The 16,851-nt window shown below is 44.8% G+C and overlaps 1 protein-coding gene across 4 annotated transcripts in view; it reads left to right on the top strand.

The window, feature by feature from the left end:
* Nucleotides 1-16,215, top strand: part of UBE2F (ubiquitin conjugating enzyme E2 F (putative)) — a 358,305-nt gene extending 342,090 nt beyond the window's left edge. For 2 of the 4 annotated variants that reach the window (XM_061458702.1, XM_061458674.1), the window contains one exon: nucleotides 14,826-16,215. In XM_061458702.1, coding sequence (XP_061314686.1) covers nucleotides 14,826-14,876 — 51 coding nt within the window. In that variant the 3' untranslated portion in view covers nucleotides 14,877-16,215. Of the gene's footprint in view, nucleotides 1-4,577; nucleotides 4,948-12,291; nucleotides 12,718-14,825 lie in introns of those variants that run through there. The other 2 variants (XM_061458695.1, XM_061458684.1) reach the window with 2 other exon arrangements.
* Nucleotides 16,216-16,851: the final 636 nt, after the last annotated feature.

Below are 16,851 nucleotides of genomic sequence, written 5' to 3'. Positions count from 1 at the left end.
AAGCTTTGCTAGACAGCCAGCAGGTTACGTGAAAATAAGCTTGTGTTTTTAATGTAACTGCAAATGAAGGATCTTGATAGAAACATTTATTTGTTCCTTCTTGTTTATGCCCAGTGTAACCAAGTAAGGTGTTCTGAATCACATGAGGAGGGCTGTTCGTTCCATAACCACAGGTTTTCCAGCACTTCATCCTCAAGGCATTTTCAGAAGGTATTTCACAGAATCACAGAGTCTCTGAGGCTGGCAGGGAACTCTGGAAATTGTCTACTCCAGCCTCTGTGCTCAGGGTGGAGTCATATGGAGCAGGTTGCCCAGCACTGTGTGCCGTCAGCTTTTGAGCATCTCCAAGGACAGAGACTTCACAACCTCACTGGGCAACCTGTTCCCATGTCCCACTACCCTTAACAGTAAAAAAACTCTTTAAAAGACATTATTTCAGTTTGTTCCCATTGCCTTTCACCACTGAGAAGAGTCTTGCTCTGTCCTCTTCGCAGCCTCCCATCAGTTATTTGTACACATTATGGTCCCCCTAAGCCTTCTCTTCTCCAGACTGAACAGTCCCAGTCAATCTCTAGTCTTCCCTACGACGGATCCTCTCATTCATTAACCATCTTCGTGGCCCTTTGCCAGGCTCACTCAGAAAGTCCCTGTCTGTCTAAACCTGGGAAGCCTGGCACTGGGCACAGCACTCCAGATGTAAATCATCAGACCTGAGTGGGGTGAAAGGATCACCTCGCTTGATCTACTGCTAGTTCTCTTCATAGTACAGCCCAAGGATGCTAGTGGTCTTCTTGGTCAGCTTGGTGACCAGCCAAGCCACAGGGTCCTTCTCTGCAAAGCTGCTTGCCATTCCCCAGCATGTGCTGGTTTATGGAGTTATTAATGGGCAAGACTTTGCATTTGCCTTTGTTGAACTTTGTGAGGTTCTCTGTCTGGGTCGCCAGCTTGTCAAGGTCCTTCTGAATGGCAGCACACCTATGTGGTGTGTAGCCACTGGGACTAAAACCCCAGTTTTACATCATCAGCAAACTCTGCCCTGCCCTGCATTCAGGTCATTAATGGAAAAGTTAAACAGTATTAGCCCCAATATCAACTCCTTGAGTACTCCACTAGGACTTCGTGCCACTGATCACTGATCCCTTCCCACATCCCAGCTTCCTTCTTAATCCCCGTAACTTTTGACATCCACATCAATTTCTGTCAAATTCGACAAAGCAGCAAAGTTCCTTTGCATCCAGTTCCTATAACTGTCACCAGAACTGTGAGCAGCAACAAGGAAAGGGTAGTCTGTGAGTGAGCCCCCCAGAAAGTCTGCCATGCAAGCTCAGCCAGGGCTCACTCTGAAGGGATGCTGTTGGGACTGTGTGGGCACTGACCACTCAGAGTAGACCATGAGCTTTGCATTTCCTTCAGCTGGTAGCAAGGTGATCTGGGCAACCCAAGAGGGCTGCAGGAGGGTGAGGGAATGATAGAATCCCAGACTGGTTTGGGTTGGAAATGACCTTAAAGCTCATCGAGTTCCAGCGCCCTGCCACAGGCAGGGACACCTTCCACTAGAGCAGGTTGCTCCAAGCCCCTCTGTCCAACCTGGCCTTGAACACTACCAGGGATGGGGCAGCCACAGCTTCTCTGGGCACCCTATGCCAGCGCCTCAGCACCCTCACTGGGAAGAACTTCTGCCTAAGAGCTCATCTCAGTCTCCCCTCTGGCAGGTTAAAGCCATTCCCCTTGTCCTGTCCCTACATACTTTTGTCCAAAGCCATTCTCCAGGTTTCTTGTAGCCCCTTTAGGCACTGGAAGCTGCTCTAAGGTCTCCCTAGAGCCTTCTCTTCTCCAGGCTGAATAGGTAGTTCTTTCTGGGAGAGAGAAGGCCAGGTTGGACGGGGCTTGGAGCAGCCTGGTCTAGTGGAAGGTGTCCCTGTCTGTGGCAGGGAGTTTGGACTGGATGAACTGTAAGGACCCTCCCAACCCAAACCAGTCTGTGATTCTACGATACTGCTGTATACTTCAGTTTTTAGAGGGGGGTTGCGCAACTTATTTTTATTTTTTTCAGTACCGCTGCTCTTATGCAAACAACAGAAAGATACTGTGCCATTAAGACTATTTATAAAGTAATTGAGGTCAAGCCTTTGAAGTTACTGCTCGTTCATCTTCAATTCTTAAATCTTAAGGTTTACAGGAAGAGTAGCTTTGTAAAACCCTTTGTAAAGTCATATAGTGTGTCTTCCTAGCTACTCTGCTAGTATACATTCTGCTCTCCTTTTCATGTCTGAACACCTTATTGGATTACTTCTTAACATTGTAGTTGTGTTCAGTTTGTCTTTAAACTGCATTTCTCTTTCTCTACTTCCACTCTTCCACCTGATCTCAGAATTACTGTGATATGAAGTTTGTGAGGTCATTCCCAGGAGTTTGCCGTGGGATCCAGAATGTTGTTTTTAAAACTCATTAGCACAAGACGTGTTTTGTCAAATGTGATGATTGCTACAGTACTTCAGGAGTCCCTTGGTCTTTGCTGGGTTTTCTGATGCTTCATCTCCAGTTGAGGTATGTCAGATTTCAAGGACAGCTCTCTAGACAGTTCTTTGTACAGAATGATCTAATTACCGTTTGCAAAAGAAATGCATAAAGACATTGGTAAGCTGTAATTTGACTGTTTTACTACCTTTCTCTCTCCTTAACTATTTGTGTTTCTTCATAGAATCACAGAATGGTTTTGTTTTGAAGGGACCTTAAAGCTCCAACCCCCTGCCATGGGCAGGAACACCTTCCACTAGACCAGGTTGCTCCAAGCCTCTGTGTCCAGCCTGGCCTTGAACACTGCCAGGGATGGGGCAGCCACAGCTTCTCTGGGCACCCTGTGCCAGCACCTCAGCACCCTCACAGGGAAGAACTTCTTCCTTATATCTAATCTAAATTTCCCTTCTTTCAACTTAAAGCCGTTCTTCTTGGTGTCTGTTTTAGCACAGATCTCAGCTGGTTGTTCCAGTTCTTGTGTCACTGATACATCTTACTAAAAGTATGAGTAGTTGCTTTGCAGGATCATTACAATGGTCTCTCTAGGACTTGCAGCATTCCAGACCAGAATGCCAGCCTCACCTTTCTTTTCACTGCTACTTTTTGTACTGCAAACACACAGCAGAGATCTCCATCCGGGACAGCTTATTTCCATTTCTTTGACTGATTCTGTGTGTGTGTGCTTTCTCCCACTGTTCTTACAGAGTCGCAGAGTTACCAGGATGGATCTGGGCCTCCAGGAACATCTTGGGCTTTTGACTTGTGATCTAGGTCCAAGAATTTAGCGTGCAAATTAATATATTTTCATTTTCAAATTGTTCATTTGATTTGGTCAACAACTTGGTTCATGCAGTTGGCTCTTAGCTCAAGGAAGGGTAGGCAACAGAAAGGCTGTTTAGTACTTGTCAGGACAGGGAGAGGCATGCCCAGATCTTGCTCTCATTATGTTGGCTTCAAGCTGGCTTTGTTAGGCCCTCATTCTTTACATTATTTGCAATTGTTTGAGTCAATGTTTTGCTTAAATAAGCATAGTCTTATCCTTGCTGTGCCATTTTATTTATTCATGTTTGAGCTTCTCTTGGACTGGGATCTGCTTTGCCTATTGTCTAACATAAGGTTTTTCACTTAACCTCATTCCCTTGTTTCAGTTGATAGCTTTGCACCAGCCTTGACAATCCTAAGAACACTCTTCCTAATAGGAAGTAGCTGGTTCTGAACATTTTCAAGAACACTGCTGTTTATTTCTAGCAGTACAAAACTGTGACGTGATGAAAATTCAAGGGTTTTTTTAACTTTATTCAAGTGAAAGAGGAAACTCATGTAGATTCCTGGATACTGACTTGAGGATCATTTCCTGATGTCATCTGCAGGGGGTTACGTAACATTGAAGAATTCTTCTAATTTGAACAGCCTGGTCCAGTGGAAGGTGTCCCTGCCTGTGGCAGGGTTTTAGGACTGGATGAGCTTTAAGGTCACTTCCAACCCAAATCAGTCTGTGGTTCTGTGATAGTTAAATGCACACACCATACAGTTCCAGCCAGTACAAGTGCCTGTGGACACCACATTTGTGGTGTAGGAGTCGATAAGCGGCAGAAGTAGTTTCTCAAGGGCAGAACTTGATCTGCTGTGTTCAAGGCTAACATTAGCTTTTCAAGCTTTTACAACACTGGAAAAGTATTTAACCCCAAAAGGCTTTCAAACTTGACATGGTTTTTGTTTTTGAAGCTGTGTAATTTTTGCTGTGGGGTTTTTATTACTCTTTGATTACCGCTTAAGTGTCTAGTTAAGAACAGCGGTACCATCCCACTCCAAAACCAGCTTTTCAAAACAATTTTCCCTGGGAGTCATTGCATTTATTTATCTCTGTATTTGTTGCAGTAAATCCTTCACTTCCTCGGCACACCCAACCACCCTGATTGGTGTTTGTTGCTGTCACTGAAGTTCTTGCAGCCACACTATAATGCGTACTTGTTTTTCTGCAACATTACTGCATTTAGACAATGTCACTAAGGTTTTTCTTGCATTGCCTCCCTGTTTTATGTTCTGCGTCAGCGTTACAGCCTTTGAAGCCTTTTCCCAGGGGGCATAAAGTACACTAAATGGCATGTGCAAAAGAGCCAACAGTACAGCTGCTAATTGTGGTAACAGAGGTAAATAGGAAAAACATTACTTTTTGATGCCATTAACTATCTTTCATAACACTTGGATTATGGATGGAACCTCTTTTGGGTTCAGCAAAGTTGATTAAGCTTTTGAAGTGGTTTGACTTGCTGAGGTAATGACAGAAATGTGGAAGAAATGCAGATGTTTTAAAGCTTTTGTTCTACATGCTTTAGGCAGTTAAGTGGCTTAAAATGAAAGCTTTTGTTTTGCATTCTTTAAATAAATGCATGGCTTTAAAACAGAACCGTACAGGAGGGTTACTGAATGCAAACAAAAAGTCTGATCTCTAAGTGAAGTTCCCCATGTGCCTCACCTGCCCAGCCTGGTTTGTTTGGATATCATTTGACTGGAGTAGAGTATGACTTGCAAAAACCCTCTCACCAGACCCAGGCAGCTCCCATTTCCACTGTGCTTATAATTTATCCATTAAGAGCTCAGATCCCAAGGACAATATCCTCTCTTGGAAATGAGTGACATCCTCGTGGGTGGAAGTGAGTTTGCAGCACAGAGGAGGTTAACATCAGTGTAATTGGGATAATTCAGGTAATTTTCTTGAAGGGTTCTCTCTATAACCCTTTCCAACAACTGTATTGACAGGATGGCCAGTGTGCCTGGCATCAGCCTTGGGCTGACCCCAGTAGCACTGGGGGGAAACAAGTACCCAACATCAGGCACTGAATAAGCAAGCAGGCTCCATGCTGCCAAGTTCAACTCCCAGGAAGTCTTCTTTGTTTTCAGCAGCCTCGGTGAAATCATTAATGGTAATAAGCAAATGGGTCACAGGGCAAATCCCAAGTCCATAAGCACTGTGGCCATATGACCAGAGGGCTTGTGAAAGTCTCCACCAACTGACTCCAGCCAAGCTGCTCCATAAGCCAAAGGGCAGATATGGCAAGAGGGCCAGGACCCGCATCACGTTTGATCCAAGGAAGGATTTTCTTGGGGAAGCTGCTTTGCCCTGTTCAGCTGGCTCAGTTCCCTCACCTTTGCACAAACAGGATTTAGATGTAGTTAGCCCTGGCTGCCCCAGCAGCTTTCACATGCTAATCCACAGCCCTTTCCTCTTCCGGTAACTTCAGAGGGTGCTTTTTTCCTTTATCTTTGCTTCACTGGCAAACAACAGAGGGTTTACAGAAGCATGAGGGAAATGGTTCCTACTTAGGGTCTGAGAATCTCAGATGGATCGTGTTCAGCATGCTGATCTTTCTTGGCAACACATCTTCGACTTCTCCCCAGGGCAGTGTCCTGGCAGGCAGGTCTATTCTGTAACTTACCTATATGGACAGATACTTATCAAAAAAAGTCCCAAAACTTAGAATCATAGAATAGTTAGGGTTGGAAAGGACCTTAAGATAATCTAGTTACAACCCTACTGCCATGGGCAGAGACACCTCACACTAAACCATATCACCCAAGGCCTCGTCCAGCCTGGTCTTGAGCACTGCCAGGGATGGAGCATTCACAACCTTCCTGGGCAACCTATTCCAGTGCCTCACCACCCTAACAGGGAAGAATTTCCTCCTTATATCCAATCTAAACTTCCCCTGTTTAAGTTTTAACACGTTACCCCTTGTCCTATCACTACAGTCCCTAATGAAGAGTCCCTCCCCAGCATCCCTATAGGCCCCCTTCAGATACTGGAAGGCTGCTAGGAGGTCTCCACACAGCCTTCTCTTCTCCAGGCTGAACAGCCCCAACTTTTCTCAGCCTGTCTTCATACAGGAGGTGCTCCAGTCCCCTGATCATCCTCGTGGCCCTTCTCTGGACTTGTTGCCACAGTTCCATGTTCTTTTTATGCTGAGGACACCAGAACTGTACACAGTACTCCAGGTGAGGTCTCACGAGAGCAAAGGGGCAGGATCACCTCCTTTGACCTGCTGGTCATGCTCCTTTTGATGCAGCCCAGGATACAGTTGACTTTCTGGCCTGCAAGCGCACACTGCTGGCTCATGTTCATTTTCTCATCAACCAAAACCCCCAGGTCCTTCTCCGCAGGGCTGCTCTGAATCTCTTCTCTGCCCAACCTGTAGCTGTGCCTGGGATTGCTCCGACCCAGGTGTAGGACCTTGCACTTGTCATGGTTAAACTTCCTGAGGCTGGCATCAGCCCACCTCACAAGTGTGTCAAGGTCCCTCTGGATGGCATTCCTTCCCTCCAGTGTATCAACCAAACCACACAGCTTGGTGTCATCAACAAACTTGCTGAGGGCGCGCTCAATCCCACTGTCCATGTCAGTGACGAAGATGTTAAACAAGACCGGTCCCAACACCGATCCCTGAGGGACAGCACTCGTTACTGGTCTCCAGCTGGACATTGAGCCATTGACCACAACTCTGTGTGTGCGGCCATCCAGCCAGTTCTTTATCCACCGAGTGGTCCATCCATCAAATTGATGTCTCTCCAATTTAGAGACGAGGATGTCGTGTGGGACAGCGTCTTAACGCTTTGCACAAGTCCAGGTAGATGACGTCAACTGCTCTACCCCTGTCCATCAGTTCTGTAGCCCCATCTGAGAAGGCCACCAAATTGGTCAGGCAGGATTTCCCCTTAGTAAAGCCATGCTGGCTGTCACCAAGCACCTTGTTGTTCTTCATGTGCCTTAGCATGCCTTCCAGGAGAATCTGCTCCAAGGTTTTGCCAGGCACAGAGGTGAGACTGACTGGTCTGTAGTTCCCTGGGTCATCCATTTTCCCCTTCTTGAAAATGAGGGTTATATTTCCTTTTTTCCAGTCGTCGGGAACTTCACCTGACTGCCATGATTTTTTAGATATGATGGCCAGTGGCTTAGCAACTTTCTTTGCCAGCTCCTTCAGGACCACAGATGGATTTCATCAGGTCCCATGGACTTGTGCATGTTCAGGTTTTTAAGATGGTCTCGAGCCAGATCCTCTCCTACAGTGGGCTCAAGGTCTTCATTCTCACAGTCCCTGTATCTGCCTTCCAAGACCTGGGTGGTTTGGTCAGAGCCTTTGCCAGTGAAGACGGAGGCAAAGAAGTCATTCAGAACCTCAGCCTTCTCCAAATCCTGTGTAGCCAGTTCTCCCGAGAGCTTCCTGAGGCGGCCCACATTGTCCCTTGTCTTTTATTTGCTATGTACCTGTAGAATCCCTTCCTGTTATCCTTAATACCCTTAGCCAAGTTTAATTCTAACCGGGCCTTAGCTTTCCTAACCTGGTCCCTAGCTTTCCGTACAACATCCCTGTACTCTTCCCAGGCCACCTGTCCTTGCTTCCACTTATTATAAGCCTCTTTTTTCATTTGAATTTTCCTCAGAAGCTCCTTATCCATCCAAGGAGGTCTCCTGGCCCTCCTGCTGCACCTCCTTCTGGTTGGGATGCAACACTCCTGAGCTTGTAGCAGGTGATCCTTGAACATCAGTCGGCAGTCTTGGGCCCCCCTGCCCTCTAGGGCTACATCCCATGGGACCTTACTAAGCAGGCTCCTGAAGAGACCAAAGTGTGCTCTCCTGAAGTCCAGGGCAGTGAGCTTGCTGCACGCTCTTCTCACTGTCCTGAGGATCTCAAATTTGACCATCTCATGATCGCTGCATCCAAGGCTGCCCTGGAGCGTCACATGTCCAACGAGCCCTTCCCTGTTGGTGAGCACGAGCTCAAGCACGGCACCTCTCCTTGTCGGCTCCTCTATTACTTGCAGAAGGAAGTTGTCTTCCACACAATGGAGGAACCTCCTGGATTGCTTGTGCCAGGCTGTACCGTCCTTCCAACAAATGTCTGGGTGGTTGAAGTTTCCTGTGAGGACAAGGGCCTGTGAGCGTGAGGCTTTTCCTGTCTGTCTATAGAGCACTTCATCTGCAGGTTCTCCTTGATCAGGCGGTCTGTAACAGATCCCCACAGTAATGTCTCCCATCACTGTTCTCCCTTTAACCCTGACCCACAAACTCTCTGTTGACTGCTCACCTGTCCCCAGACAGAGTTCCATACTCTCCAGCCTATCCCTAACATAAAGGGCAACTTCCCTTCCCCGCCTGCCAGGCCTGTCTTTTCTAAAGAGCCTGTAACCTTCCATTCCAACACTCCAGTCATAGGAGCCATCCCACCATGTTTCTGTGATGCTTATTATATCATACCCCCGTAGATGTGCACACATCTCTCATTTGTTCCCTATGCTACAGGCATTTGTATAGAGGCATCTGAGCTGAGCTCCAAATGAAGCCGGCTCATTGGCTGGAGTGCCTGGGATATCTCTACATTGCTCCAAGCATTTATTATAGGTGCTGGCAACTGACTGAGTGTGTTGGGATGGAATGATGCCCCCCTCCCCCAACACATCTAGTTTAAAGATGTGAAAAACTTAATTTTTCTCTTCTTCCCCACAGATAGTCACAGTAAAAACAGCAGTGGCATTTTGGGGGTTTGGTGTTAGGACTTAGCTACCTAAAGCATTTAGTCATCATTTTGCAAAATCAGAGTCGCTTGATGTCTGGAAGTGGTGTTTAAAAGGTGAAGTAGGGAAGAGAGGCTGTGAAAATTGATGCCAAGCACAGGAGTCTGTGGGAGATACCTGTGTATAGGTTCTTCACCCCCGCTCGCTCTTCTTAGAATTTAAACTGTAATTACAGAGCTTGGAAAAGGGTTCAGGTGGTGTAGAGGCTGAGCTAAATTAATCAATGGCAGGGAAATGATAACATGAAAAACACCTCGCACTTGAGATTTTCATGTTACTCAAAGGTTTCATTCAGCTCCTTTTTAAATGGGAGTGGATGTGGGGGGGATTGATGGGCATGAATGCTTATTATTTTCCACAAGATGGAAAAGAAATAAAAGGTCGCTTTAAATATAACTCATAGGGCTAATGGGTAAATCTACCTGGTAATTATATCCTCCCAAAGGTCTGGCTGGAGCTGAGTAATGGCATAGAATCACAAACTGGTTTGGGGTGGAAGGCGCCTTACTGCTCATCCAGTTCCTACCCCCTGCCGTGGGCAGGGACACCTTCCACTAGAACAGGTTGCTCCAAGCCCTGTCCAACCTGGCGTTGTTCCTGTCATGTTCCTGGTGCTCAGAAGACCCCTTTATTAAACACTTTAAAGAAAAGGGCCTGGTAGAAATTGTTTGGAATTTAACTTTGCTGATAACTTGGATTAAAGTAGTGTTCACTGAAAATAGTGCTTTTTTATTGTTATAACACTAAAGAAGGAAGGGAAGGTGCAGTTAAGTGGTTTTGTGATTTTTTTTTTTTTTTTGTCTCTATTTTAATTTTACAGCATTGTAAATCTAAATGGTGTGAAGGTGGACCAGGAATTGTTTCTCACAGTCTCCTCTGAGAGGTGCCAAATCAGGTCAAACCCCAGTGTTTTAAAAGGTGCCTAGTTCTTGAGCGCATGCTTCAATATGCTTTTAGAAACTGTAGGCCCTAATTCTCTTCTGTGCTTTTGGGGTGGCAGTTTTCCTGTTGTTTCCATAATTGTCTATAAATCCTTTCCCAAGTGCTCCTCAGAGATAAATAACTTGTGATAAATTTCTACTCTGGCCAGATACTGAGCTTGTTTTAAAATATCTTGTAGTAACAACTTTCCTGCATTTTTTTAATCTCATTGCAGTGTTGCGTGTTTTTAAGACAGCCAGTTGGGACTTCAGTGAATTGTTTTAATATTACAACAGTCAGGTTTGGTTTTTGTTTGTTTTGTTTTGTTTTTTTATCTAAAGCTAATTAAATAAGGATTTGCTTTTTAATATTTTCTTAATGCAAATCATTGCACGTGTGCTATCTGGTAAGGACATGCAGTAAAAATGAAAATCATGAAACCAGTAAGCTGTTTGGAATTGATGTCTTTGACCGGAGTTCTTGCCAAAATAGACATGTATAGGTTTATCTGCTTAAAGGTTACTTGTTAAACATTTTTGTATAAACAGAACTTCCTTGTTTAAATACAAAGGAGGAATTCCATGGATATACTGCTTTAGCTTTGCAATCTGTGCTGTAACCCATTTTTCAGCTAATGATTTGTGAAATGTGTCATAGCTTCTATTCCGTACTCTTCACCCACTGATAAACTTTGAATTTCCCTTCAGTTGTTTGTGGCCATCTGTTTTTCATGGAATGAAGCAGCGATTTGGCCAGCAGTACTCATGCATCAAGTACTTCCCACAGGGCTACTCATGTACCCCTCATTTTTCCCTCACCTCCCCACAGCTCAGAGCAAAGCAGCTTTGGCTCTGCTCCAGAATTGTGTAAACTCTCCCATTTTAGATGGTTTCTTCTCATACATGAGTTTGAGAGCTGAGCATATTCAGAGCTGGGCTCCCACCGGGGTCTTGCTTATCTGGGATAGGACAGGGATCTGCAGGGGAAACACGCTGCAGCCCAGTACCTGGGACCTATAGAATACCTGTGGGATGCAGCAGTGATGCCCTTGGTTCCATGGAGCTGTGTCTGGGCTGATCTGTACCTCTTGCATCCAGCTGGTGCTTGGGGAGTACCTGCTCTGCTTTTTTTGGAGTGTGCTTAGAGTTACAGTGTTTGGTTTATTCACATTTTTATTAGTTTCTTATTCTCAGCTGATCATCTTTTTTTCCTTTAGAACGTATGGGGAAGGCATCTGTTGAAGTGTACAATCTGATACTTGCACTGTCCACTCTTGTCACTGTGCTGTATGATGGGATGGCCATTGTGCTAAGGGAATATTGGCACTGCCTGAGCTTCAGCTTCATGCTGACCATGAAGCCAGTGCCTGATTTCAAGAGAGTCCCTGAGTCTCTCTTGCACAGAGGAGCTCTGTTTCCTGGCTTAGCCCCAGACCTCTCCACCCTAAACCAGGCAAGGCTGCAGGTACTGCTCCTACACGGAAACCCAAGCCTCATTCCTCCTCACCACTCAGCACATTTCCCAAGAGCACAAGAGCAGTTTTGTCCTCCTCTGACTCCATATTTCATATCTTGAAACTTGTGAAGAATATAGTATTGATGAAGGGCAAATGATAGGAGTTAGAAATCAGATTTCCCTTTAGAAATGCTCCTCCAGATGGCCTAGCAGAGCTTAATGACTGTTTCTGATGACGTTTCATGTCTTACAGCATCAGTACTTGTGTAGTAGAATGTTACAGCCAACCCTCTCCCTCTTCATCATGACCTGGTGACCTTGATATGGGAAACAACTTCAGCATAGAGGCAGCAGCTGTGCCTCTGGCCAAACTAGCAGTGAGACGTGATCCAGGTCCAGAGAGATGTGGCAAAGCAACCACCACCAGCAGCTAGACAAGCATTCTGGCAAGAGCATACATGGTCATTAAGATGAACTGCTTTACTGGGGCATATTTCCAGCAGCAAACCTTGCGACTCTTCCCCCTCTCATCAGTGTCTGTTTTGGCATCAAAGGGTGGTTGAGGCACAGGGCACTAATGCAGATCTGGGGTTGGGTACAGTTCTTTGGAGTCTCCAGCAGAAAGGATCAAGAAGCTCCATTCAAGTGGGTAGACTCGTTATTTTTAATAAAAGTGGGTGTTTTGCACAACCGGCCTCTAGCCCATCTTTCTAGTAGTCCTACACTTAGGAGGTGTCCTTGAAAGGAAGTTAAGAGAGGGTAAAATGCAATGCTTTGTTCTTTGCCTTAGCATTCCTAGCAGAATTTTGTATGTGCCTCTTCATAATGCAGGATATGTGCTGCTCTGATTAATTTTTATGCTTCTGATTATTCAGTACTGCACATAAACAGATGTGCACATAGAAAAGTGCCCCCTGGTAATGAGGAACTGTTAAGCCATATGTCATGTGAAGATGGAGTATTACAGCTATGGGATGAAAACCTCCTGTTCAGCACTAGGTTCACATACAGCGAGTATCATGTTAATACATTCTTGCCAATGCTGTCAGCCCCTTCATCTGGCGAGTCAGACCAAGTGACAGCATGGATTTCTGGAGCCTTCCTGCTTTGCTGAGGTCCTGCTTCTGTTAAAACACTGCTGAGAGCACATCTTCCATTTGAAAATCTCGTAAAGATACATGTGAAAAAGAGGAGTGTGCCCTGAGCTGTCTGTACTGCGCTGCTCTTGGATGTTAATACAGCAAAGATGTAGTTGGCCCTGTTGCATATCCAGTGGTTTTTCTTAGCCGAAAAGATCGATGGTATTGCTAATGTGGTTTTTGTGTTCTTGTAGCTAGTAACCTTTTATTTAGTTTTATATCCCAGTAACAGGATGAGTTCAAAAGGCTTCACTTATCAGTTACAGTGTTGTGAATGACATGCTCTGATGTTGTGTGCATGTTGCTGCTACGAGCCATCAGTCTATAATACTGAGCACATCCACCATATGCAGTAAAATAGAGCTTTCCAGCATTGTTTGCCATTATGAGTAATTATTCTGAGTAATTAATATGAGTTTGTATCAAGATAGTCCAAAATGTACCAGAGCTGAAAACTTCATTGTGAGAGTAGTGATGCTCCATTCCTGGCAGTGTTCAAGGCCAGGTTGGACGCAGCTTGGAGCAACCTGCTCTAGTGGAAGGTGTCCCTGCCTGTGGCAGGGGGTTGGAACTCTGGGCATCCACAACTTCTCTGGGCACCCTCTGCCAGCACCTCACCACCCTCATAGTGAAGAGTTTCTTCCTAATGTCTAATCTCAATCCCCCCTCTGTCAGTTTAAAGCCATTCCCCCCTTGTCCTGTCCCTACATGCCCTTGTCGAAGCCCCTCTCCAGGTTTCTTGTCAGGCCCTTTAGGCACTGGAAGCTGCTCTAAGGTCTCACTGGAGCCTTCTCTTCTCCAGGCTGAACAACCCCAGCTCTTGGTGCATGCCCCTGTAAGGGAAGACAGCTTTTCCTACAGCTCTAAAATAAACTTCATGCTTTTCAGGACTTCTTAGCATTAGTACTAAGTCACGGTGAATATTGCAGTGCTCACCTTTATCTACTGTTAACAAAGAAGTAAACAAGACCTCCAACTCCTTGGACAGCCAACAGTCATAATTTACAGGGCATTAAACTCACAAACTGCTGTTCTTTCTGTAAATTTCATGCTATTTAGCTCTTTGCTGAGTGGGCTGTACCAGAACAGTCCATGTGTGTTCCAAGGGCATCATTTTATGTATTGGCAAGCCTGAAGATGTCAAGTTATGTCATTTAAAGCAGGATTGTCCGTTGCTGAACCCTCAGGTCATGGCAACAAGGTAAAAGCAGAGCCTTGGCTTGGTGGGCATAGAGTTTCAGTGCTTCTGCGGCCCCTGCTCTCCAGGCAGCTCCAGTACACCAGGACACTGTATTCAGAACCTCTTCATCCTTTGTGCGTCTTGGGGTTTTTGTGGTTTGGGGGTTTTATTTTTGAACAAACGTAAGTACATAAATTTCCCAGGTTTTCTTGCTTTATATTCTAGCAGCACACAAAACTGGGAGCTGGATATCAAGCAAAAGGCACTTTGCTGTGTACCCCCAACATGTATCTGGAGCACAGACCACTCAGTGTGTTTGTGTTGGACACATTTAGTAACAGGCTGTAAGCACATGAGGCAAACATTATAGGAATGTAGCATCTCTCTGACATCCTGACTTGGACAAGGATCAAATGAGGAAAGTATGTCAGAATTTCTCTGCTCGGTATCTCCATGCTGAATAAACTGCCAGAAATGTGTGCTTTTCTATGGATACAGAGGTTTTATGATACTCTTATAGGTTTTGTGTGGAGGGCTGCAGGTGTAAGAGTGTTCCCTCTGAACCACTTTCAAAAACAAGTGATTTGGTGAGTTTTTAATGCTGTACAGGCTGTAATAAATGACAGTGATCAATTTTGTGCTGGTTATGTGCTGGCTGTGATGCTGTGTAGTTACCTAGGGAGGCCAGAATAACTGCTTGCGACAGAGCTGTCTCTTTCATCTGGTAAGGAAAGCTTCCCTTCCTTCTCTAAAATCACAGCCAGATCTTTGCTGTGCCACTAGCTGGGACCTGGCCTCCCAGCACAGATGACCTGCCAGACACAGCTGGTGATGGCAAACTTTGTGCAGTTCAATCCCCAAAGGAATCCCCAGACATCTGCTTGCCAAGGACTCGAGCAATTGCCCGAGTTCTTATACACAACATTGGAAACATTGATGGACACTTGACCCTATTGCTTGCTGATGTGGGCATCCACCACTACTGCAGCCCTATGTGAGTCCCTCTCCAATGTGCTTGGGGTAATTCTGACTCTGCTTCCCTCTAGGAGGACTTTCGGAATAAAGTTGAAGATTACATTAAGCGCTATGCGAGATGATGAAGGGAGATGAATGGCAGGACCATGGCTTCCACACTGGAGTTATCCTTACCTTCAACAATGACAACAAAATCAGCCTGGACTGTACTAGTCCTGTGTTCATGTTGTACTGAAGAAGAAAACTAACTTAATAACTTACCCATGTTAAAAGGAGAGTTCAACATAAATACAGCAAGAAATTGTGTATGTTGGGTGAAAAAGTTGTTTGGTTACTTTTAAAAATGTTTACTCTTCTGAACTGTACTGTATATCCTGTTGATGAGATATGCTTGAGAAGTTAAAAGAAATCACTATTGAAATTGTAATTACACTTTTTTTTAACTCTTGCCTAGTTTGGAGGGGGGAAGATAAAAACCCAACCAAACAGATGAGGTGGCGTGCTTTTAGAACACTTCAGGTTGGCAATAAAATGGTCTCTTGTGAACCAAATCACAATCCTGTTTGCCTTTGATGAGCAGAAACAACAAAGAAACAAAAAAGAAACAAAGAAACAAAAAAGAAACAAAAAAAGCTTTCTCTACCAGTCATTCACTAAAGCTTAGAGCTTGCTAGAATGCTAGTGCTAAATGAAATTCTACTTCTGGTATTGAAATTCTTGATGATATTTAATGTTAAGGATGTTTTTGTTACACTTTTGAAATTCTCACACTGTTATTTTCAGCTCCTGCATGGGCTACAGTATTTTTCTTTTGTTCCTGTTCATTGTGTGAAGTAGTTACAAGAAATACAGGCTAATCCCTAACTTAAGTAAATGTGTAGTATTAGTAAAACTATGTACATATATAAAATATATATTATATATTTCTGTGAAAATATAACAAAAGGGGGATTTTTATTTTTTTTTGGTAAGAAATCTGCCTTTGACTTTCCAATCTGGATGTGGTGAGGGAGCATCAGACACTGATCTGATGAAGGTAAATTCAAGCACCATGATCTAGAGAATACCAAATTGTGTTCTTCAACATTCTGCACTGAAAGGGAATGACTAATAATGCAGCTGAGAACAAGAGCGCACTGCACCTCTGAAACATTCCTGCACACCTGGCTTTCTTGGTGATTAGAAGGGATATGATGCTATAATCGCCTTCTCTGTAAGTAGCTGTATATCAAACACAGTATGTGTGCGAGCAGAGATCCTCCACAAGAGAGTAGCATGTACCTCAGGAATCACTTCAGAGTAAACGCTGTGAAGAGTTGCTGCCTGGTGTGGGCCAGAGCTCCACACTGCTCCCCTGGGGATCCACTTGTGGGGTTACACAGAGGAGGTGCAATGGAACCAAGTCAAGCTTTTATAAATAGAAAAACCATAGAAATAAATGTTGGTGCAGTTTCATACAGAGCAAGTGTATGTGTGTAGTGCTCGGGTGTTGATGGTTTGTTATCCCATTATTACACTTTATTCCTTCCTACTGTCCCTCTGCAGACACTGAAGGAAATCAAAATTTATATCCATCATTAACATGGCAGAGCTGGGCTGCAGATTTTAAGCACGGTGCCGCCTTGCTTAAAGGTTTAAGTTCTCCCTGTGCCTTTTCTCTTACAGCTTCACAGGCTCCTGTAGCTGTTACTGGAGGTCTAGGAAAGCAGATAAATTAAATGCAGGGATTGGCATGCAGGAGGAGAGCCTTATCGTGAGCTTCATCTTTGGGTTATGTTGCCACTGTGGCTAAAATGAAACATGGATCAGGATATTATTTTAAGCAGGCAACTGTGTGAGAGATCTTTGCTGCCAGAATAGTAATGTCAGGGAAGGCAAGGGATAAAACACTCACAAAAATAGAAAGATTGGAAAATAGGTATGGATTTTGCTTGCCAAGTCAGGTGTTTTTTATTCTTTTCAAGCTGAAAACGCTGAACCAGTTTGCTGTAGCAAAGGTGAGTGTTCCTTGCTGTAGTGGCACCCTGGTACTGTTGTCACCTCCCATCCTTCAACAAAATGGTGAAAGTCCCTGTTTCTTGGCTGTCATCCATGTCA

The sequence above is a fragment of the Pezoporus flaviventris genome, unplaced genomic scaffold (genome assembly GCF_033815535.1).
Source record: "Pezoporus flaviventris isolate CSIRO_AGI_PZ_B2104156 unplaced genomic scaffold, CSIRO_AGI_Pfla_v1 ptg000001l, whole genome shotgun sequence".
NCBI classification, from domain to species: domain Eukaryota; kingdom Metazoa; phylum Chordata; class Aves; order Psittaciformes; family Psittacidae; genus Pezoporus; species Pezoporus flaviventris.
The sequence above is the reverse complement of the archived record's forward strand: the minus strand, read 5'-3'. Positions and strand labels throughout refer to the sequence as shown.